Source organism: Scyliorhinus torazame, chromosome 18 (assembly GCF_047496885.1).
Source record: "Scyliorhinus torazame isolate Kashiwa2021f chromosome 18, sScyTor2.1, whole genome shotgun sequence".
Lineage (NCBI taxonomy): Eukaryota > Metazoa > Chordata > Chondrichthyes > Carcharhiniformes > Scyliorhinidae > Scyliorhinus > Scyliorhinus torazame.
Window position 1 is genome coordinate 9,995,345 of NC_092724.1, and position 23,211 is coordinate 10,018,555.

The window sequence follows — 23,211 nt, forward strand, 5'->3', positions numbered from 1 at the left end:
GCTTTGCCCTGAATTTATTGACAGACCACAAACTGCAAAGCAAATGCTAAACAATCAACCCTCTAGGGATTCTGGTGGATTTGTCAAATCCCCGACCAAACACCACCCAAACCTCCCAGAGAACTCAGGAATCAGCTTCAGGCTGAATGAAGTTATTTTGATTCTCTCTGGCAGCTACCCTATAGATTTGATGGCGCGTGCACTGGTATTTTGCTCATAGCTTCAGGAGCATTTTTGGCTGTTTTTCCTAAAAGAAACCAAGGCAAGGTGTTCCCGCTCCATTTGCCAAAGTGTACTCGCAAAGCCTTTCGGGATTTTCAAAAAATATTGTGTGGCATTAATGAGCTTTCCAATCAATTCTCTTCCCTCACCTATTGGTGAACTAGGCAGACTTTCATCTGTTTCCATAACCAGTAATTCATAGAAAAAGTAGCTAGTTTGTCTCCAGGGGCCTAGAGCTTGAGGGGCGCCGCTCCACATCAAACGGGCTGTCGAGGAGTCTCCCACTCTCACCACCAGCCATTGGCGTCTTTGGAAGGATTTGTAGTTTGACACTCAGCCTGTATGGTCACGTTATGAACGCAGTACCCCTGCAATGTGCTGAATTATTCACAACTGCGTGACTCGAGTTGGCAGGTACTAACAGCAGAAGCGGATGTGGAACATGAACTTGCCATTCAGCCCAGTCTCAGTTCTTCCAAACACCACGGGCGCGATCCAATGGCCCCGCTGTGCTAGAAAAACAGCTCGCGATGGCGCAGCATGGCCGATGAAAGCCAGGAAACCCCGCTCGCTGGATCTACCTGGCTCGCAACACCTCGCAAGATCCAACGCGATTTCGCGAGTCTTTGCGATGTAAATCCTGCCCATTGGGATCACTTTTTGGCAAATCGGCCTATTTGAGCGAGACAGTTAGTCTCACTTTAATGTGCAGATTCCTGTGGTCCTCTGCTCTTGGTGAAAGTGTCTACAGGGGACCCAAATGGAGACACCCTCTTGCCTGACAGTAGCCCACACTAGAAAAGCTGCCAGGCTATCTGCCTTGTCTCCGTCTTCTCCTGCTGTGCATAAAATAGTGGCAGAGTAGGAATGAGGCCCTTTAGTAGCCATTAATTGGCCACCAATGGACCTCAATTGCCCTAAGGATGGGCAAGCTGCCTGACACCTTCCTCACCCACTATAATATGGCGGACAGGTTCGGTGTGGGAAGGAAGAATGCAGTAACACCAGCTGTTTAATTTTCCGAGTTCTCTGCCTTCAAACACACTAAGAAGTCTTACAACACCAGGTTTCATAAGAAATAAGAACTAGAAGCAGGAGTATCACATCTGGCCCCTCGAGCCTGCTCCACCATTCAATGAGATCATGGCTGATCTTTTGTGGACTCAGCTCCACTTTCCGGCCCGAACATCATAACCCTTAATCCCTTTATTCTGCAAAAAAGGTTAAAGTCCAAAAGGCTTGTTTCGATGTCACTAGCTTTCGGAGCGCTGCTCCTTCCTCAGGTGAATGAAGAGGTATGTTCCAGAAACACATATATAGACAGATTCAAAGATGCCAGACAATGCTTGGAATGCGAGCATTAGCAGGTGATTAAATCTTTACAGATCCAGAGATGGGGTAACCCCAGGTTAAAGAGGTGTGAAATGTGTCAAGCCAGGACAGTTGGTAGGATTTCGCAGGCCAGGTGGTGGGGGATGAATGTCATGCGACATGAATCCCAGGTCCCGGTTGAGGCCGCACTCATGTGTGCGGAACTTGGCTATAAGTTTCTGCTCGGCGATTCTGCGTTGTCGCTCGTCGTGAAGGCATTCAGAAAACATAGCAGGTGGTGGGGGGTGTCATGAAATCCTGCCTGAATGGATCCCTTTATTTCCTCCTGGGCTGCCTCTAGTGTACGGTAGCTTTAGTGGACAAAATGCGCGCAGCAATTTTCAATACGCTATTCTACCCAGTGAGCAAGTAAAGGCAAAAATGTCAGAGTTGTTCAAAGTTATAATTTGATGTCACAAACAGAGAGCTGGGGTACCAGAGGGTTGAGCCTTATTGGTCAGAATGGTCTTTCTTATCCCAGATTTCAATGATATTCGTATCCCTCAGTCTTTCTCTGGGATTGGAAGCATCAGACTTGCCCACAGAGAGGAAGATTCCCCCTGAGCTCTGCCCATCCACCAGGAGCACCCTGCTCACTATTTCAACCAGGCTCAATACTTGACAAGGGGTTAAAGACAAACTTCCCTTGAAGAAGATCAAAATAATTCAACTACGCATGCAGCGAGACACCAGACTATTCCTCTTCCAGAAGAAACTGCAAAGGGTGAAAATCTGAAATAGAAACAGAAAGATACTGGAAATACACAGCACACGCATTGTGAGGAGCGAGGCATTGGAAGTAATTTCCACCTTCAGCTCTTGGGTGGTAGACTGCCAATCAGATTGCCGGCTCATTACAGAACCTGCCTGACTTTCAGCTCAATGTAAGTGAGCCAGAGTGCATCCCTATCCGTCTGCACTGTTCAATAGTGGAAATGAAAAACGCCACACTCCCCCACCCCCACCCCCACACCAACCCGCCACCGTTCAGCCCGAAGATCTGTATTTCAATAAAGGGTGTACAATACAAACCTCATCGCCACCTTCGATCAGCTGATGAACATGAGGGTATTTTATACGTCTGGAAGATGGTGGCAGCATTGGGATTGGGAAACAGATTTCAGAATCCTGCTCTAAATACTTATTGACCAAAGACTACGAGTAGATTTTTACAATTGACAAAGGAAAATGGAATGAAACTTTTTGCATCGGAATTTTGATGGGAAAAGCATGACCAAAAGTCATGACAACAGGAAGTTGTTCGAGGACAAGTTTGTGTCACAGAAGATTTTTAATAATGTAATTAAGTGTCGTTCAATAAAAAACTTGTTGTCCTCTAACAACTCTATATATATATATATATGTGTGTGTGTGTGTGTGTGTGTGTGTGTGTGTGTGTGTGTGTGTGTGTGTGAATAGTATACAAGTCATTATACAAGACCAAAGATGTGCAGGTTAGGTGGAATGGCCATGGTAAATTGCCCTTAGTGTCCAAAAGGGCTAGGAGGGGTATTGAGTTAGGGGAATAGGGTGGAAGTGAGAGCTTAAGTGGGTCGGTGCAGACTCGATGGGCTGAATGGCCTCCTTCTGCATTCTATGTATGTTCTATGTTCTCTGAAGAGATCAAGGACGGAGAGCATGCTACATGCCTGTTCTCTGAAATTGCAATGTGGGACAGCCAAAAAACTAGAAAATATTTTTTTAATTGTTTACATCTGAGATTGTTACAGCCAACAATATTCTTCATCAAGTTACATGTTGCTGATTCAATTTCTCTTCCAACTTTAAAATCTTCACCCAAAACCACATTGCGCTTTGTGCAAAATTCAGTCGCACGTTACGAGGACAATCAGGAGAATAATCCACAGTTTCTTATCCTCGGTGAACTGGTCCTTCAAGTTCGCACCATTGAGATTGAAGCTGAACCACACCATGCTGTAACTTGAAAAGAAAATTTGCCTTGTTGGCAATTGCTCCCCAGATTTGGCACATCTGTTTATTAGTCTCCAAGAAGGTATTATTTAAACTCAAAGCTGTCAACCTGGGAAGATCCTCGGTGTGAACTTCACAGTCGCACACCTGGGGCGACATTCTCCGACCCCCCGCCGGGTCGGAGAATCGCCGGGGGCTGCCGTGAATCCCGCCCCCGCCGGTTGCCGAAGTCTCCGGCACCGGATATTCGGCGGGGGCGGGAATCAGGCCGCGCCGGTTGGCGGGCCCCCCCCCGCTCGATTCGCCGGCCCGGATGGGCCGAAGTCCCGCCGATAAATTGCCTGTCCCGCCGGTGTAAATTAAAGTACCTATTTACCGGCGGGACAAGGCGGCGTGGGCGGGCTCCGGGGCCCTGGGGGGGGGCACGGGGCGATCTGACCCTGGGGGGTGCCCCCACGGTGGCCTGGCCCGCGATCGGGGCCCACCGATCCGCGGGCGGGCCTGTGCCGGGGGGGCACTCTTTCCCTTCCGCCTCCGCCACGGTCTCCACCATGGCGGAGGCGGAAGAGACTCCCTCCACTGCGCATGCGCGGGAAACTTTCAGCGGCCGCTGACGCTCCCGCGCATGCGCCGCCCCGACATGTCATTTCCGCGCCAGCTGGCGGGGCAACAAAGGCCGTTTCCGCCAGCTGGCGGGGCGGAAATTCCTCCGGCGCCGGCCTAGCCCCTCAATGTTGGGGCTCGGTCCCCAAAGATGCGGAGCATTCCGCACCTTAGGGGCGGCGCGATGCCCGTCTGATTGGCGCCGTTTTGGGTGCCAGTCGGCGGACATCGCGCCGTTTCGGGAGAATTTCGCCCCTGATATCTAAAATACGTCATGCCAAGAAACATAAATACACCTAAAAGTAGCAAACTGCATCTGGCATGTGGGCTCATGGAGATGAGCACATGTATTCCGCTTGACACCTCTTCTTCCTGCCTTCCTCTCTCTCTCTCTCGGTCTGTTGTTTTTCTCCTTTTTGTAACATGTAAAGTCTAGGAATTTGCAGGTAATTATGTGAAGGGTTTTTGTGTGGCAGTGAAAGCTGGGCCAACTACGCCTCTGGCATTGTCAGGGAAATCAGTACATGTAACAAATTGTGATCATTAGGGAGTCATCACCACCCATAGGAGGGAAGGTGGCCTGTTCAATTGGGAAGAAGGATCCCCTCCATACATGTCTAGTGCCCAACTCTGAATCAGGATCTTAAGTTTTGAATTAAATCAAAACAGAATTGAGGAGACAGCGGTAAAGCTAGGCCCAGATTGGATGGGATTGTCCCATTAAATTCAAAAGTGCACTGAAGCAATCTGTCATTATTTAATTGGTCGGTGGGTACACGGGCAACTGAACCACCAAACCTGTAATTGCAGGTTTCTTTCTGGCTTTTTAGAGTTAGTGTCTGGTTGGTACTTGTCATGATATTCAAACATCCATCATAACACATACATAATGATAGACAGACCAACGGACCAATTAGCACACATAACACGACAGCCAATCGCAGACACTGTATAAGACAAGAAATACGACACTTCCTGGGCAGTCCATCTGGAGACAGCACAGGGCCAGGACCTCATTAGCAAGACACACAGTCACAACGTGCTGAGCACCAAGTCAGATGTGTAAATAGTTAGTTGGAATAAAACTGCGTTGTACCAATCGCAACCGTGTTGGTTCATCTGTACCTCAGAGCACCCAACACCTCATGGTACCAGAAGTGAATCGATACCTACCGGCAAATCTGCCATCCTGAGCCATGGACAGCCGCAACAAACCGCAGCCGTTGCAAGTCGCTGGGAACCTGGGCACAAATTGGAAGCTCTTCAAGCAGCGATTCGAACCCTTCATGCAAGCCAATGAACAACAGGGCGCCTCGGACGAAACAAAGATTGCCATGCTCCTCACTACCGCAGGTCAGCACGCCATCGATGTATACAACTCCTTGGTGTTCGCGGAAGGCGAGAACAAATCAAAGTATGACACGGTCCTCCTCAAGCTCGACAAGCACTTCAACGTTGAGGTCAATGAAAGCTTTGAGAGGTATGTCTTTCAGCAGCGCCTGCAAGGTAAGGATGAGCTCTTTCAGTCCTTCCTGACGCACCTCCGCATACTCGCGCAGTCCTGCGGTTACGACACCACATCAGAGTCCATGATCCGGGACCAGATCGTTTTTGCCGTTGCCTCCAGTGGCCTACGCCAGCAGCTTCTAAAAATTAAAGGCCTGACCTTAGCATCTGCAGTTGAAGCCTGTGTCCTGCATGAGAATGCGACCAGCCGCTATGCCCAATTTCAGGCGACCGAATCGGCACAGAGGGGGTACCACGCGATCGAATCGGCAAACCAGGCCGCCCACGAGGCCGAACGCATCCAGGCAATCGAGTTTCTCCCGGCCCGCGTTTGTGCGCGCCAAAACCTACGGCAACACTGAGGGACGTGCTGCGCAGGCGCGCCCGACGCAAGACCGAACTGCGCATGCGCAGTGGCGTAACGAACGCCATGACGTCATGACGTGCGGCAACTGTGGAGCTGCACATTTAAAAGGGCAATGTCCTGCAAAAACCCGACAATGCCTACGCTGTGGCAAGATGGGACACTAAGCTGCCTACTGTCGAGCGGCTCAACCTGTTGATCTTCCGCATCTCCGACAACCTCGCAGGAACGTGTGGACAATTCAGCCTCCACATCATGACATCCAAACCGACGACACAGATGACCAAGACGCCTTCCGGGTTGCGGTCATTGATGCGAACCGGGTCAACACCATCAATCCGGGCGATGAATGGAGTGCCACCCTAACGGTTAACCGATCGCCGATCACTTTCCGCCTGGACACTGGCGCCCCCGCCAACCTCATAGCATGGTCAGCCTTCTATGCCATGAAGGTCAGACCACCAATCCAGCCATCCCGGTGCAAGATGGTCGACTACAACGGGAACATTATCCCGGCCATGGGATCCTGCCAGCTCCAGGTGACACACAAAACACACACGGCCACACTCTCGTTCGAGGTAGTTGGCTCATCGAAGGACTCCCTGCTGGGCGCACAGGCATGTAAGGCTCTCCACCTTGTGCAACAAATTCTCTCTCTCTCTCCAGACGGCACGTCTGACTTCCCGGATGCAGAGTTCAATGCACAGCTCCAATCGCTCCTCGCCCACAACCAGGAGGCATTCGAAGGCATGGGAACACTGCCATACACCTACCGAATTTGCCTCAAACCGGACGCCATTCCGGTCGGTCACGCACCTCGCAGGGTTCCTGTGCCACTTAAAGACCGCCTCAAGCAGCAGCTGCAGGATCTCCAGGACCAAGGGGTCCTATCCAGGGTCACGGAGCCCACGCCATGGGTCAGCTCCATGGTGTGTGTCAAGAAGCCCTCTGGCGAGCTCCGCATCTGTATTGACCCCAAAGACCTCAATAATGATATTATGAGGGAACATTATCCCATACCCAAACGGGAGGAGATAACCAGTGAAATGGCCCAGGCGAAGGTATTCACGAAACTGGATGCTTCTAAAGGATTTTGGCAGATCCAACTGGATCCGTCCAGCCGAAAGCTATGTACCTTCAACACCCCTTTCGGCAGGTTCTGCTACAACCGGATGCCATTTGGCATCATCTCGGCATCCGAGGTCTTCCATAGAATCATGGAGCAGATGATGGAAGGTATCGAAGGGGTGTGCATATATGTGGACGATGTCATCATCTGGTCCACCACACCGCAGGAGCACATACATCGTCTCCAACGTGTTTTTGCCCGCATATGGGAAAACGGCCTGCGCCTCAACCGAGCCAAGTGCTCCTTTGGCCAGATCGAGTTGAAGTTCCTGGGGGACCATATCTCCCGGTCAGGGGTCCGTCCGGATGCAGACAAGGTGAGCACCATCACAGCCATGCCGCAGCCGGCCGACAAGAAGGCTGTCCTACGCTTCCTTGGCATGGTCAACTTCCTGGGGAAGTTCATTCCCAACCTTGCCTCCCACACGACGACTCTGCGCCACCTCGTCAGAAAATCGACAGAGTTCCAGTGGCAACACTGGAATGGGAGGAGCTCAAACGCAAACTCACTACGGCACCAATGTTGCCGTTTTTTGACACGTCTCGTGCCACCAAAATCTCAACTGATGCCAGCCAATCCGGCATTGGAGCAGTGCTCCTGCAGAGGGATGACACGGCATCATGGGCCTCAGTGGCCTATGCATCGCGGGCCATGACCCCCACAGAGCAGCGCTACGCGCAAATCGAAAAAGAATGCCTGGGCTTGCTAACCGGTTTAGACAAGTTCCACGATTACGTCTATGGTCTTCCACGGTTCACGGTTGAAACTGACCACCGCCCCCTGGTCAGCATAATAAACAAGGACCTGAACGAGATGACCCCTCGCCTCCAGCGCATCCTACTTAAACTCAGGAGGTACGACTTCCAACTGGTCTACACTCCAGGGAAGGACCTCATCGTGGCGGATGCCCTATCCAGAGCAGTGAGCACGCCGCCAGATGCGGAGGGGTTCGTATGTCAGGTCGAGGCACAGGTGGCTTTTACAGCGGCAAATCTGCCGGCTGACGACTCCAGTCTGGCCCGTATCCGCCGAGAGACTGCGGCCGACCCCCTTCTACAGCGTGTGATGCGCCACATGACGGGAGGATGGCTCAAAGGGCAGTGCCCGCAGTTCTACAATGTACGAGACGACCTAGCCATCATTGATGGTGTCCTTCTGAAGCTGGGCCGGATTGTGATTCCGCACAGCCAGCTGGTTCTCGACCAACTACACAAAGGCCACTTGGGGGTCGAGAAGTGCAGACGGAGGGCTCGAGGGGCGGTATACTGGCCGGGCATCAGTGACGATATTGCCAACATGGTGCTCAACTGTACAACCTGCCAGAGGTTTCAGCCGGCGCAACCTCCTGAGACGCTTCTGCCCCATGAGCTGGTGACGTCCCCCTGGGCGAAGGTGGGTGTCGACCTGTTTCACGCGCTCGGCATGGACCATGTCATCATAGTTGACTACTTCTCAAACTACCCAGAAGTCATACGCCTGCACGATTTGACGTTGTCTGCTGTCATCAGGGCCTGCAAAGACACCTTTGCTCGCCACGGCATTCCGATGACTGTCATGTCGGACAATGGGCCCTGTTTTGCCAGCCATGAATGGTCGTCCTTTGCTGCTTCGTATGGCTTCACACACGTGACGTCCAGCCCTCTGCATCCCCAGTCCAATGGAAAGGCGGAGAAGGGCGTTCACATTGCCAAGCGGCTCCTCTGCAAGGCTGCTGCTGCCGGGTCGGACTTCTACCTCGCCCTGCTGGCCTATCGCTCGGCCCCACTAGCCACTGGTCTCTCACCAGCACAGCTGCTGATGGGTCGCGCCCTCAGAACCACTGTGCCTTCCATCCTGGCACCAACAATAGACCATGCTCCGGTACTGCATAGGATGCAACTGCAGCACGATCGCCAGAAGAGATCGTACGACATACGGGCAACTGATCTTCCCTCCCTGGCCCCTGGAGACAACGTCTGCATCCACCTACCAGACGGTGGCTGGTCAGCACCTGCCGAAGTTCTCCGACGCGTGGCTCCCCGCTCGTTCCTGGTACGCATGCCGGATGGATCCGTGCGTAGGCGCAATCGCCGAGCCCTTCGCTTACTTCCACGCTCGCAACGGGACCCTACACAGACGCCAAGTCCTCCACTGGTTCCTGATAGCGACTTCGTGGAGCTGCCATATACCATGCCCCTTCTGTCGCCGCCCGTGGCCAGGCTCGCACCTCAGCCGGTGGTTCTCGACCCACCCTTGAGGCGGTCAACCCGAATTCGTCGCCCACCTACTAGACTGGACTTATGAGACTGTTCACACGTCAAACTTTAGCAACCACTGTATTGTAACATGTCACTGTTGTATCGTTCCAGGCCTCGTTTGATCATTCCAAATTTCAACGTTGTTCTTTGTTAGCATGTCACACCTGACATCACCCCTTGTATATAGTTAAGCCCCATGTACATGATGTAAATATTATGCACACACACCTTTAGCTGCACTCAGGACACATTTATATTTATAACCGCGTAGGCACATAATCTTGTAAAAAAAGGGGGATGTCATGATATTCAAACATACATCATAACACATACATAATGATAGACAGACCAACGGACCAATTAGCACACATAACACGACAGCCAATCACAGACAAGAGCAGACACAGTATAAGACAAGAAACACGACACTTCCTGAGCAGTCCATCTGGAGACAGCACAGGGCCAGGACCTCATTAGCAAGACACTCACACAGTCACAACGTGCTGAGTACCAAGTCAGATGTATAAATAGTTAGATGAAATAAAACTGCGTTGAACCAATCGCAACCGTGTTGGTTCGTCTGTACCTCAGAGCACCCAACACCTCAGTACTGACCAGCCAAGAGATCACAATGGAAGCACAGCTATCCCAATGTTCAGTGTGTATTGAAAGTCCTCTATCCGCATCAATTTCATTTGGGTTCCAAGGAGGTTATAGTTAGAGATAACTGTTCACCTTCTAGCTGAGAGAGAATATAAGGGATCCAATCTCCTTCTGCCAAACCAAGGTTTTCATTCTACAAGCAATATTAAATATCTACAGGTATCTTCCCGCCCAGCCCAACCCGCTGCCCACTCCTCTCTTGATAATCCATTAATTTAGTGAGTAGAGGGATAGATTGACTATGTGGAGTTTGCACTTCCTACACTTGCCTGCGTGGGTTTCCTCCAGGTGCTCCAGTTTTCTCTCACAGTCCAAAGATGTGCAGGTTCGGTGGATTGGCCATGGTCAATGTGCAGGGTTATGGGGATAGGGTGGGGGAGTGGGCCTAGGTAGGCTGTTCTTTTGGAGGGTTGGCGCAGATTCGATGGGCTGAATGGCCTCCTTCTGCAATGTAGGGCTTCTATGGATTTGCGCTTTGTTCACAAGTGTACCAGGTAGACTACTTAAGAACTAAAAAAGGTGATTATGTTCCTAACATCAACAACATGTGTATTTAGATTTTGAAGTATAAGGGTCTGGCATATATAGGTTTGATGTGGGACTGAGTACAGCACTGCCCACACAGTAATGTAAGAAGACACGTGGCCTTAGGGTCAGTGTGGTGTTGAGCAGAGAGGTAGTAAGACACAGACATGGAGATAGCTCCATGTCTGTACCCTTCACTGTGTGTTAGTACATAGTTACAAATAGTTTGTAAAGTTTTGCTGTTAACAATCAGAAGAACTTGAAGACTTTTTTAACAGATGCATTCTGTAACCAACACCACCCCAACATAATCACATTTTAACATAATTAGATCACCCAAGGAGACAAAGAACTTCACACGTTCTTCACATTTAATGCTTCTTTTTTTTTCCAATTAAGGGACAATTTAGCGTGGCCAATCTACCTACCCTGCACGTCTTTAGGTTGTGGGTGAGACCCACACAGACACAGGGAGAATGTACAAACTCCACAAGGGCAGTGACCCCGGACCGGGATTCGAACCCGGGTCCTCAGCGCCGTGAGGCAGCAGTGCTAACGCTGCGCCACCGCGCTGCTCACATTTTATGTTTAATATGATGATGGACGGTAGTGAGGATAGAAGTTTAAGGAGACGGAAGGCTATGGAATAAAGGAGCAGACGTTTGTGCTTGCTCACCTGAATAATACCTTCCTGATGGGCAGTTTTGACTGAGGTGAATGTTGTAATATTAGCTGCAGTCGAGCTAGGCCTGGCAATTCATGTCCAGATGCAGTGTGCACACAGGATGCTTTGAGAGAGCATCTTTAATTAAGGGAGGGAAAATGACAATCAGAGGCGTCATTCTCCGACCCCCCGCCGGGTCGGAGAATGGCCGTTGGCCGCCGTGAATCCCGCTCCCGCCGAAGTCTCCGGTACCGGAGATTAGGCGGGGGCGGGAATCGGGCCGCGCCTGTTGGCGGGACCCCCCGCTCAATTGTCCGGCCCGGATGGGCCGAAGTCCCGCCCAGAAATTGCCTGTCCCGCCGGCGTAAATTAAACCTGGTATTTACCGGCGGGACCAGGCGGCGTGGGCGGGCTCCGGGGTCCTGGGGGGGGGGGCGCGGGGCGATCTGACCCCGGGAGGTGCCCCCACGGTGGCCTGGCCCGCGATCGGGGCCCACCGATCCGCGGGCGGGCCTGTGCCGTAGGGGCACTCTTTCCCTTCCGCCTCCGCAACGGCCTCCACCATGGCGGAGGCGGAAGTGACTCTCCACACTGCGCATGCGCGGGAAACTTTCAGCGGTCGCTGACGCTCCCGCGCATGCGCCGGGAAACTGTCAGCGGCCGCATTTCCGCGCCAGCTGGCGGGGCGGAAATCCCTCCGGCGCCGGCCTAGCCCCTCAATGTGGGGCTAGGCCGCCAAAGATGCGGAGCATTCCGCACCTTTGGGGCGGCGCGATGCCTGTCTGATTGGCGCCGATTTGGGCGCCAGTCGGCGGACATCGCGCCGTTGGGGGAGAATTTCGCCCCAGAAGTCACATGGAAGGAGGGAAGTGATAGATTTACTGGGAACAAGGGTATTAACTGCAGAGAAAAGGTGGCTAAAGAGATCAACAGTAGCAGAAGAGTCACAGATGGAGAGCAAAAGTTTAGTTGAGTTCTCATGCGTGAGCTTGTGAGGGAGTTGGGAGAGTTTTTCGCTCAGGCAGAATGTGAGATAGTGGGATTGAAAGAAAATAGAGCAATACAGTACTTTAAGTAGTCCCAAATAATATGGTTATGTTAAGCATCATTGAAAAATTATTACCTGTTTAATCGTTTTAGTTGTTGGTTCCAGAATATGTTTGTTCAAGAAGTCTTCATGACCCTCATGTTTTGCAAACATATCCGTACCATGGACACAACATTTAGCGAATGTCAGTTGCTCAAGAAAGCCCACAAGTACGATAAAAATGGTCCTTGCATGCCCAGCCTCGAAAAGTCACACGTCTGCACTACACGCAGGTGTAGGGGCTTATAGAGAAGGTGCAGAACTGGCAAATAACTACATATGTCCCTGGAAAGGTCAAGGAAGTGCAGAACTGGCAAGTGGTGTATCTGCACACGTCAATGGAAACATCGAGAAGACTCTATTTCACAGAGTGCAATGTTCTGCTCATGTCCGTCCTTGGCTCGCCGCAATGCACCAGCGAAACCCAAAACAAACTGGAGGGGCAGCACCTCATCTCCCGATTGGGGACGTTACAGCCCTCGGGAATCAACATTGAATTCAACAACTTTAAACTGTGACCTTTCTCCTCCATCTTGACCCCCTTAATTTATATGGGAAAATGTTTTTGCCCCTTCCCCCGCCCTGTACTCTCAACCCCCCACAGGGCCATATGTCATTTGTTTTTCTGCTTTCTTTTCACTGATTACTGACCTTTGTTCTCCCAGTGACACATTCTGCTATGCTCCCTGATGCCCCTATCAGTACCTTCTGCAGTCTGTCACACTGTCATGAACACTTCCTTTGGCTTGTGCCCAACACATCTCCCCTCACTCCCACATATCTCTGACCTTCTACTGTGCTCCAGCCGCCCCAGCCCCTCTTATACAGTGTCAAATCCATCACATTTATCCCTCTCTTTAGCTCCGAGGAAGAGTCCTATGGACGCAAAGCATTAACTTTGTTTCTGTCTCCACCGACGCTGCCAGACCTGCTGCGTTTTTCCAGCATTTTCGGGTTTTATTTCAGATTTCCAGCATCTGCAGTATTTTGCTTTAATTTTAGCTTGTACGTCAGCTGATTTTAGCTGATTTTGCTGAATTCTGTTTCAGTATTTTATCCCATAATAGTAAGACTCACCTGATGAAGGAGCTACACCCTGAAAGTTAGTGATTCCAAACAAACCTGTTGGACTTTAACCTGGTGCTGTAAGACTTCTTACTGTGCCCACCCCAGTCCAACGCCCGCATCGCCACATCATTATCCCATAACGGCGGCACGTTGGCGCTGTGGTTATAACTGCGGTTAGCGCTGAGGACCCAAGTTCGATCCCTGTCCTGGGTCACTGTCTGTGTGGAGTTTGCGCATTCTCCCACTTTCTGCGTGGATCTCACCCCCACAACCCAAAGATGTGCAGGGTAGGTGAATTGAGCAGGCTAAAGTTGCCCCTTAATTGGAAAAAAAAAGAATTGGGCACTTTAAATTTAAAAAAAAGTTACCCCATAAATATGTGAGAAAAGTCTGCAAGGTGGCTAGCTAATGACCATTAAGTGGCAAGGCCTCCTTTATCTGAAAGAAAGAGGCAAACCATAATTTGCCACAATTATTACTCGCTGCAGAATTCCCAGCCTCTGACCTGCTTCTTTTGCCACAGTATTTACATGGGTGGACTAGTTCAGTTTCTTGTCCATGGTGGCCCCAAGGAGTGTTGATGGTAGAGGAATTTACAGATGAAAATGTCACTGGGTGTCAAGTCACTACCTGGCGCATCACCGTGTCATTTATCACCCCAACCTCACTCAATCAAATGCTTCCTTGGTGTCAGAGACAGTCACTCTCACCTTCCCTCTGGAGTTCAGCGTTTGTTCATGTTGGGATCAGGGTTGTAATGAGGTCTGGAGCTAAGTGCCCCTGGCAGAAGGCAAGCTAAGCATTGACGAGCTGGTTATTGCTGAGGAAGTGCCACCTGGTGGCACTTTCAATGACACCTTCCGTTGCTTTGCTGTTGATCAAGAGCAGACCGATGGGATGGTAATTCGCCGGATTAGGTTTGTTGTGCGTTTTGTGGGCAAAACACACCTGGCAATTTTGCACAATGATGCCAATGTTGCAGCAGTCATGGAACATCTTGGCGAGGGTCGTCACTAGTTCTGGAGCGCAAGCATTCAGTGTTACATCCAGGATGCTGTCAGGCCAGGCCTTCAGCCTTTTTTCTGTATTCAACGCCTTCAAATGTTTTTTGATATCAAGTGGAGTGAATCCATTTGGCTGAAGAATGGCCTCAGTAATGACGACACATCAGGAGGAGGCTGGAGATGGTTGCAAATGCTTCAGCCTTGTCTTTTCCTCATCAACGAGAAGGGGGATATTTATGGAGCCTCCTCTTCCCTTTAGGTGTTTAATTGTCTTCCACCATTCAACGACTGGATGTGGCAGGACGGCAGAGCTTTGATCTGATCCATTGCTGGTGGGATCACCTTGTTCTGCTTCTCACTTGCTGCTTCTGTACTTTGGCAGGTATTTAGTCCTCGGTCATATTTTTTATCGGATTAACGTCTTATTTTTGGGGTGAAAGGGAAGGTTAAGTTGAATTTATCATAGATGTAACCAGGTCAAATCTGAGGTATAAAAATGTGCATTGAAGAGGTTGATGAACGGGTGGGGGGCTTTTTCTGTGTCTCAGCAAGGTTTGGGTGCATAAACTTGTCTTTGGCACTGAAAAGGATAATCGGTGATTTATGTGAACTATAAGGAATGCAGCTCGGAGGTTGATGGAAAACTACTGTGACTCTGATATACTTCTGTTTCACCCCCTTTCCTGTGGATGTGGTAGGTGCTTGAGTTTCATACTTTATTGATGTCATGTGTTAAAAGCTTGTTATCAGCTGACTCAATCACTGTGTAATGTTAATGGTCCATTACATATGACTTAGAGCAACAACATATTATAGGGGAACACCAGGGTATTCACAAGCCTCATTTCATGATAAGCTCAAGCGGCAAGTATTTACGATGCTGATTTCACAATCCTGGGACAGCCAATAGAGTCATCGTACAGCAGGGAGATGATAGACCTCAGAACACCGCAGACAGACGGACAAGTGGGACGAGCCTAGTGATAGAAACTGGGCAGCATGGACAAGCTGGGCCGAAGGGCCTGTTTCTATGCTGTAAACATCTATGACTCTATCTATATGACTGAAGGCTTGGATGAAGGAAAAAGTAAGGTTGACACTCTCATTCTCGATCAAACCTGTTTCCCATTGAGCAATAGGCTTCAACCCCAACATTATCCAAACACTGGGAGTTTAGAAACACCAGGAGATAGTTTGTTGTGTGAGGTGGATAATTACTTGATCCCGAACTGAGCTTCCGGCCCCACATGCTCTCCATCACCAAGGCCGCCTCTCTCCACCTTTGCAATGTTGCCCCTGCCTTCGGCCAGCTGTGTCTGGGGCCTTTGCCCAGGCCTTTGTCCACTCCAGACTCAGCTATTCCAGAGCGCTCCTTGCTGTCTTCCTGTCTTCCATCTTTCATAAACCTGAGCTCACCCACCTGTATCCCAACTCACACCCAGTTCTGGTCTCCATCAACCCTCAGATCATTAACTTATATGGCATGATGGGGCGGCACGGTAGCACAGTGGTTAGCGCTGCTGCCTCACAGCTCCAGGGACCCAGGTTCAATTCTTGCCTCGGGTGACTGTGTGGATGCATTTTCTCCCCTTGTCTGCGTGGGAGTCCTCCGGGTGCTCCGGTTTCCTCCCACAGTCCAAAGATGTGCAGGTTAGGTGGATTGGCCATGCTAAATTGCTCCTTAGTGTCCAAAAGGTTAGGTGGGGTTACTGGGTTATGGGGATAGGCTGGAGGCGTGGGCTTAAGTAGAGTGCTCTTCGATCGGCCGAATAGCCTCCTTCTGCACTGTATATTCTATGATACATTGGCTCCCAATCTTTCCGTGCCTCACATGTTAAACATTCTCATCCTTGTAGTCAAATCCTCTCCATGCCCTCACCCACTCATATCTCTGTCATCTTCACTGGTCCTACACCTTCTGAGAACTCTTGTGTGCCTCCAGCTCTTGTCCATTCCTAATTCAGTTCACTCCACCATTGGCGGTGTTGCGTTCAGCGGCCACGGGCCCAGGCGCTGGAATTCCCTTTCTAGTGCTTCTGCCTCTTAACCTCTCTCTCCCTCTCTCTCCTTCTCCTTAAAACCTACCCTTGTGGCCAAGCAACCGTGTAGCATGTTTTCTTGTCACACTTTGTCTGCTAACATTCCTGTGAAGTGCCTTTTGAATATTTCACTCTGCTACCGGAGCTATCTATGCAAGTTGTTACTATCTCTGGAGTTTGAGCATTCTGGAGAACTGGCATTGAAAAGGTCATTTTATCACAATTTGTCTTCATTCGTATATCTTCTATAAGAGTGCTGTGTGGGATTAGCCTGAGTGCGTTTGCACATTGGATAAACACCCCACAATACTCAGAATCAATGGAACATTCTTGAGATTAACCCCATATTGGTTGGATTCTTCAATAAATCTCTCTTTAAAATGTTCAACACTGCCTTTGCTTGTTAATTTTATTTAGCAAATGAGACATTTCTGACGTAAAGTAACTATCGGAATGAGGTTCCAACTTCATGGTGTTTCCAAAGCTGTGGCACAGAAGCATGTTACAGGCAGTCCTCGACTTTAGAACATTAGAGTTACGATGAAAGTGCCGTTTAATTACTGACACCCTAGGCGGCATGTAGCGCAGTGGTTAGCACTGCTGCCTCACGCCACTGAGGACCCGGGATCGAACCCCGGCCCCGGGTCACTGTCCGTGTGGCGTTTGAACATTCTCACCGTGTCTGCGTGGGTTTCACCCTCACAACCCAAAAACGATGTGCAGGGTAGGTGGACTGGCCACGCTAAATTGCCCCTTAATTGGGAAAGAAGAATTGGGCGCTCTAAATTATTTTTTTTTAGAAGAAACACAACGTCCCAGTCTTTAATCCTCGGAAACAGGGCAAAGATGACAGCTCTAGCCTGAAGATAGTTGCTGTGTGGTAAATTATGGCTTGCGTCGACACCACACTCAGAAGCTGCAAAATGATGGGTGTTCAGCTTGAAAGGAGCAAAGATATAGAGCTTCAGTTATGTGGAGAGACAAGAAAAGCTGAGTGTGTTTTCCTTAGAGCAGAGCAGGTTACGGGTAGCTCAATATTATGGGTGTTTTGCGAAGAGTGAATAAGGAGATAATCTTTCCACTCGCAAGATAAGTAATCAGAGGCCAGAGACTTGCGGGTAATTGGCAAAATAACAGGGGAAATGAAGAGTTTATTTTTGTGGGGCGTGATCTGTTACAATTTGAGACACATTAGGGCAGAGAAAGAAGATTCAATAGTAAATTTCAAAAGGTGGTTGAAAATGTAATTGAATAGGGCAGCACGGTGGCACAGTGGTTAGCCCTGCTGCCTCACGGCACCGAGGTTCCAGGTTCGATCCCGGCTCTGGGTCACTGTCCGTGTGGAGTTTGCACATTCTCCCCGTGTCTACATGGGTTTCGCTCCCATAGCCCAAAAGAGAAAGTGCTGGAAAATCTCAGCAAGTCTGGCAGCATCTGTAGGGAGAGAAAAGAGGCAACGTTTCGAGTCCGATGCCTCTTTGTCAGCTTTGATAAAGAGTCATCGGACTCGAAACGTTGCCTCTTTTAATTCTCCCTACAGATGCTGCCAGACTTGCTGAGATTTTCCAGCATTTTCTCTTTCGTTTCAGATTCCAGCATCCGAAGTAATTTGCTTTTATAGATGCGCAGGTTAGGTAGATTGGCCACGCTAAATTGCCCCTTAATTGGAAAAAAATGAATTGGGGACTCTGAATTAAAAAAAAAAAGAATATGTCATTGAAAAAGAAACATTTGCAGAGCTGCAGTAAAAGAACGGAAGAGTGGACCAATCGAATAGCTCTTTCAAAGAACCAGCATAGACATGTACTCAATTGTCTCCTTCTGTGCTGTAGGATTCAGTAATTTACCCTTCAACTTGCTCCTGCTGTATCTGATCTGAATGGAGTCACAGGATGCCGAAGCGTAAAGGCTTGGCCACTACCACCTCAACCAGGGCAAAGATATAGCCTTCAAAGGGCCAAACGGCGGTGGATCAATTACTGCTGATGAAAAGCTTCCCCTTGGGTGTATTGATTGACTCGATGGTTTCATTTGTGGCTGTTTTCTCAAGTAGGTTGTGCATCAGAAGCCAAGAAGGCCTCAGTGGGCGAACAGAGCCCGTCAACGACGCCAGGTTTGGTCCAATGAGTGGTCGCCATGGGGGAGCTGGAGTGCGTGTTCCAGCACATGTGGTGGAGGAGCATCATTCCGGAGCAGGCGCTGTTCGAGGTACGTGGCCCGAGCTTTTATCTGCAACACACCACATTTCTTCATTCCTTCTTTCGTGGGATGTGCGCGGCGCTGGCAATGCAATGTTTGTTGCCCGTCCCTAATTGCCCTTGAACTGAGTGGCTTGTTAGGCCCTGTCAGAGGGCAGGTAAGAGTCAACCACTTTGCTGTGGGTCTGAAGTCACATGTGCGCCAGACCAGGTAAGAATGGCAGATTTCCTTCCCTAAGGGACATCGGTGAACCAGATGGATTTTCACACCAATTGACGAAAGTTTAATGGTCGCCATTACTGAGAATAGCTTTCAAGTCCAGACTTTATTAACTGCATTTATAACATTGGTGGTGGGATTTGGTGCAGTGTATTAGCATGGACCATTGGATTACTGGTTATTTATTTAACAGATTTTGTGTTGCCACGCTACAAAGACCCACTCCCACCACTCGAAACGTACTGGAGTTGTTACATAGCAGTGCCCTCTGGTGGTAGCGATTGCACACTGCAGAAATTTGAAACTGAGTGAGAACGTGGACATGTTTGCCCTATAGCAGTGAAGGGCTGCAAATTCACCCCCCCCCCCCCCTCCCCGTGGGTTGCGGGGTGGTGGGGAGCGGTCGGAGTGGTTCATTTTAAGAATAGGCAGGTAGGAAGAAAGGACTATCTTAAGGGGACTGACCCCCGATGTGCAGGAAGCACCCTGAAGATAGCAGACCGCCCCCCCCCTCCTTTACACCCTGGTATGAACATGGATTTTTTTAATGACCTGCCCATTCCCACCTGACCGCCCATGTCAACTGCGTTATGGCATGGGGTGTATATTATCTGGGTCCATTGTCTTGTTAACAAGCCCAACTGACCTTTGATTATTTATTTAAATAAGGCTGCGGGGGGGTGGGGGGGGGGATTGTCGATCTTGGCATCTAACCAACATGCTACAGGGGTGAACCCAGGACCGGCGGGTGTTGGGGGTGCCTGTTATTTATGCCAACCCCCTCCCCTTCGCCACCGAAAACACAGCTAACAGGGGCACATCAAACACAGCCTAAGTTTCAGTCAACGCATTGCCTCATGTCCAATATGTTAGTCCAATTAACTGGTAAATGGGGTCATGGAAAGCAGCTTTAAAATCGTGGCCCCTCTCAGGATTTGTGGAGCTTGCGAACCCTTCTCCAATTATTGGAGTCAATGAGGAGTCACGAAAAGAAGAATCCAAAATAGTCTATTTCCTGCTTAGGCTAGGAAAACAATAACAAAGCAACAATCCAAGTCCCAGCCGGGACCAGATCTCGGGGACTTAATGAGCCCGCTGTCGGGCCTGCGCCCCCTTGGCGGGGAGCACGTACTCTGCGAATCCCATGGAGGGGGGGATCAATCTAGACGTCCCTGTGGGTCTCATGGGGGTGACAACAACAATGCTACAACCAACCGTCTGCCAGATTTTCAGAGCTTGTGTGGCACACGGTGAGGGAACACATCGCCCCAGAAGAAGAAAAGAAGAAGGAGAAGAAGGCTGTTAAGTTGATTGACGGCTCCTTGATCCTCTGTGTCACCTTGGGCCAGTGGAGTGGCACATTCTTTTGCCACGGTAAAATCACTTTCCAGGTGTTTCTGCTCCTATCATTGTAAACTAAAAATGTTCACAAAAGTAAAATGGAACAGATTTTCAAATTAGCATTTCGAATTGCTTGCTGTGCAAGACAGAAATAGAGTTCGTTTTTTTTTTTAAAAGATGGCCAAAAAAATGAAAGATTGAAGGGGCGATTCTCCGAGCCCCGCGCCGGGCCGGAGAATCGGCGCAACCGCACCACGACGCCCCGACGTCAGCACGCGATTCTCCGACGTGCGGAGAATTAGTGCCATTTGCGCCGGCGCGTTTGACGTGCCGCGGGCCGCTGGAATCGGCGGGGCCACCGATTCTCCGACCCGGATGTGGGCCGAGCGGCCGCGCAGATACGACAGAATCCCGCCGGCGCCGTTCAACCCTGGTCGCTGCCGGCGGTAACTCTGCGCGAAGGGCCGGGGGGCAGCCTGTGGGGGGTGGGAGGGGGGCTCCGTCCCCGGGGGGGTCCTCCAATGGAGTCTGGCCCGCGATCGGGGCCCACCGATCGGCGGGCCGGCCTCCCCCCCCCCCCCCCCCCACCCCCCCACCCCCCGGGCCTTCTTTCCTGAGCGGCCGGCACCTGAACACCGACGCCATGTTGCGTCGGGGCCGGCGCGCAGAAGACGTCCCTCGCCCACGCGCGGGTTGGTGCGGCTCCCATTTGGCGCCGGGAAGGGAGGCTGGAGCGTCGTGAACCGCTCCAGTGCCATGCTGGCCCCCTGTGGGGGACAGAATAGGTCGTACCCGGGCCCCACGATCACTTGGGCTCCATGTGGGAGAATCACACCCTGAGGCAATTCTAGCACAAAAGTATAGTATCATCTGCATCGGCAACCTTTTGGTGGGGTAGGATAATAATAATAATCTTTTCTATAGTCACAAGTAGGCTTACGCAATGAAGTTACAGTGCAAAGCCCCTAGTCGCCACATTCCGGCGCCTGTTCGGGTACACTGAGGGAGAATTCAGAATGTCCAGTTCACCTAACAAGCACGTCTTTCGGGACTTGTGGGAGGAAACCGGAGCGCCCGGAGGAAACCCACGCAGACACGGGGAGAACGTGCAGACTCCACACAGACAGTGACCCAAGCTGGGAATCAAACCCAGGTCCCTGACACTGTGAAGCAACATTGCTAACCACCGTGCTACAGTGCCGCCCAGTTAAAGTGCTAGTAGAGTGTGGTTGGGGCGATAGTGGACTGTGATTGGAGTGACAGTGGAGTGTGTTTGGAGTGATAGTGGAGTGTGGTTGGAGTGATAGTGGAGTGCGGTTGGAGTGATAGTGGAGTGCGGTTGGAGTGATAGTGGAGTGTGGATGGAGTGATAGTGGAGTGCGGTTGGAGTGATAGTGGAGTGCGGTTGGAGTGATAGTGGACTGTGATTGGAGTGACAGTGGAGTGTGTTTGGAGTGATAGTGGAGTGTGGTTGGAGTAATAGTGGAGTGTGGTTGGAGTGATAGTGGAGTGTGGTTGGAGTGATAGTGGAGTGTGGTTGGAGTGATAGTGGAGTGTGGTTGGAGTGATAGTGGAGTGCGGTTGGAGTGATAGTGGAGTGCGGTTGGAGTGGTTGTAGAGTGATAGTGGAGTGTGATTGGAGTGGTTGTAGAGTGATAGTGGAGTGTGGTTGGAGTGATAGTGGAGTGCGGTTGGAGTGATAGTGGAGTGTGGTTGGAGTAATAGTGGAGTGTGGTTGGAGTGTGTTTGGAGTAATACTGGAGTTTGGCTGGGGTGATAGTGGAGTGTAATTGGATTGATAGTGGAGTGTGGTTGGAGTGATAGTGGAGTGTGGTTGGAGTGATAGTGGAGTGCGGTTGGAGTGATAGTGGAGTGCGGTTGGAGTAATAGTGGAGTGTGATTGGAGTGGTTGTAGAGTGATAGTGGAGTGTGATTGGAGTGGTTGTAGAGTGATAGTGGAGTGTGGTTGGAGTGATAGTGGAGTGCGGTTGGAGTGATAGTGGAGTGTGGTTGGAGTAATAGTGGAGTGTGGTTGGAGTGTGTTTGGAGTAATACTGGAGTTTGGCTGGGGTGATAGTGGAGTGTAATTGGATTGATAGTGGAGTGTGGTTGGAGTGATAGTGGAGTGTGGTTGGAGTGATAGTGGAGTGTGGTTGGAGTGATAGTGGAGTGTGGTTGGAGTAATAGTGGAGTGTGGTTGGAGTGTGTTTGGAGTAATACTGGAGTTTGGCTGGTGTGATAGTGGAGTGTAATTGGATTGATAGTGGAGTGTGGTTGGAGTGATAGTGGAGTGTGGTTGGAGTGATAGTGGAGTGTGCTTGGAGTGATAGTGGAGTGCGGTTGGAGTGATAGTGGAGTGTGGTTGGAGTGATAGTGGAGTGTGGTTGGAGTGATAGTGGAGTGTGGTTGGAGTGACAGTGGAGTGTGTTTGGAGTGACAGTGGAGTGTGGTTGGAGTGATAGTGGAGTGCGGTTGGAGTGATAGTGGAGTGATAATGGAGTGATAGTGGAGTGTGGTTGGAGTGATAGTGGAGTGCGGTTGGTGTGATAGTGGAGTGTGTTTGGAGTAATAGTGGAGTGTGCTTGGAGTGATAGTGGAGTGCGGTTGGAGTGATAGTGGAGTGTGGTTGGAGTGATAGTGGAGTGTGGTTGGAGTGATAGTGGAGTGCGGTTGGAGTGATAGTGGAGTGTGGTTGGAGTGATAGTGGAGTGTGGTTGGAGTGACAGTGGAGTGTGGATGGAGTGATAGTGGAGTGTGGTTGGAGTGATAGTGGAGTGTGGTTGGAGTGATAGTGGAGTGTGGTTGGAGTGACAGTGGAGTGTGTTTGGAGTGGTTGTAGAGTGATAGTGGAGTGTGGTTGGAGTAATAGTGGAGTTTGGCTGGGGTGATAGTGGAGTGTAATTGGATTGATAGTGGAGTGTGGTTGGAGTGATAGTGGAGTGTGTTTGGAGTAATAGTGGAGTGCGGTTGGAGTGATAGTGGAGTGTGGTTGGAGTGATAGTGGAGTATGGTTGGAGTGATAGTGGAGTGTGGTTGGA

General features: G+C 50.4%; 1 protein-coding gene across 2 annotated transcripts in view; it reads left to right on the plus strand.

Moving 5' to 3' along the window:
* LOC140394929 (ADAMTS-like protein 5) overlaps window positions 1-23,211 on the plus strand; it is a 235,106-nt gene that overhangs the window by 162,028 nt on the left and 49,867 nt on the right. For both annotated transcript variants that reach the window (XM_072482128.1, XM_072482127.1), the window contains exon 3: window positions 18,468-18,622. In XM_072482128.1, the coding sequence (XP_072338229.1) occupies window positions 18,468-18,622 (155 nt within the window). The remainder of the gene's footprint in view (window positions 1-18,467; window positions 18,623-23,211) is intronic.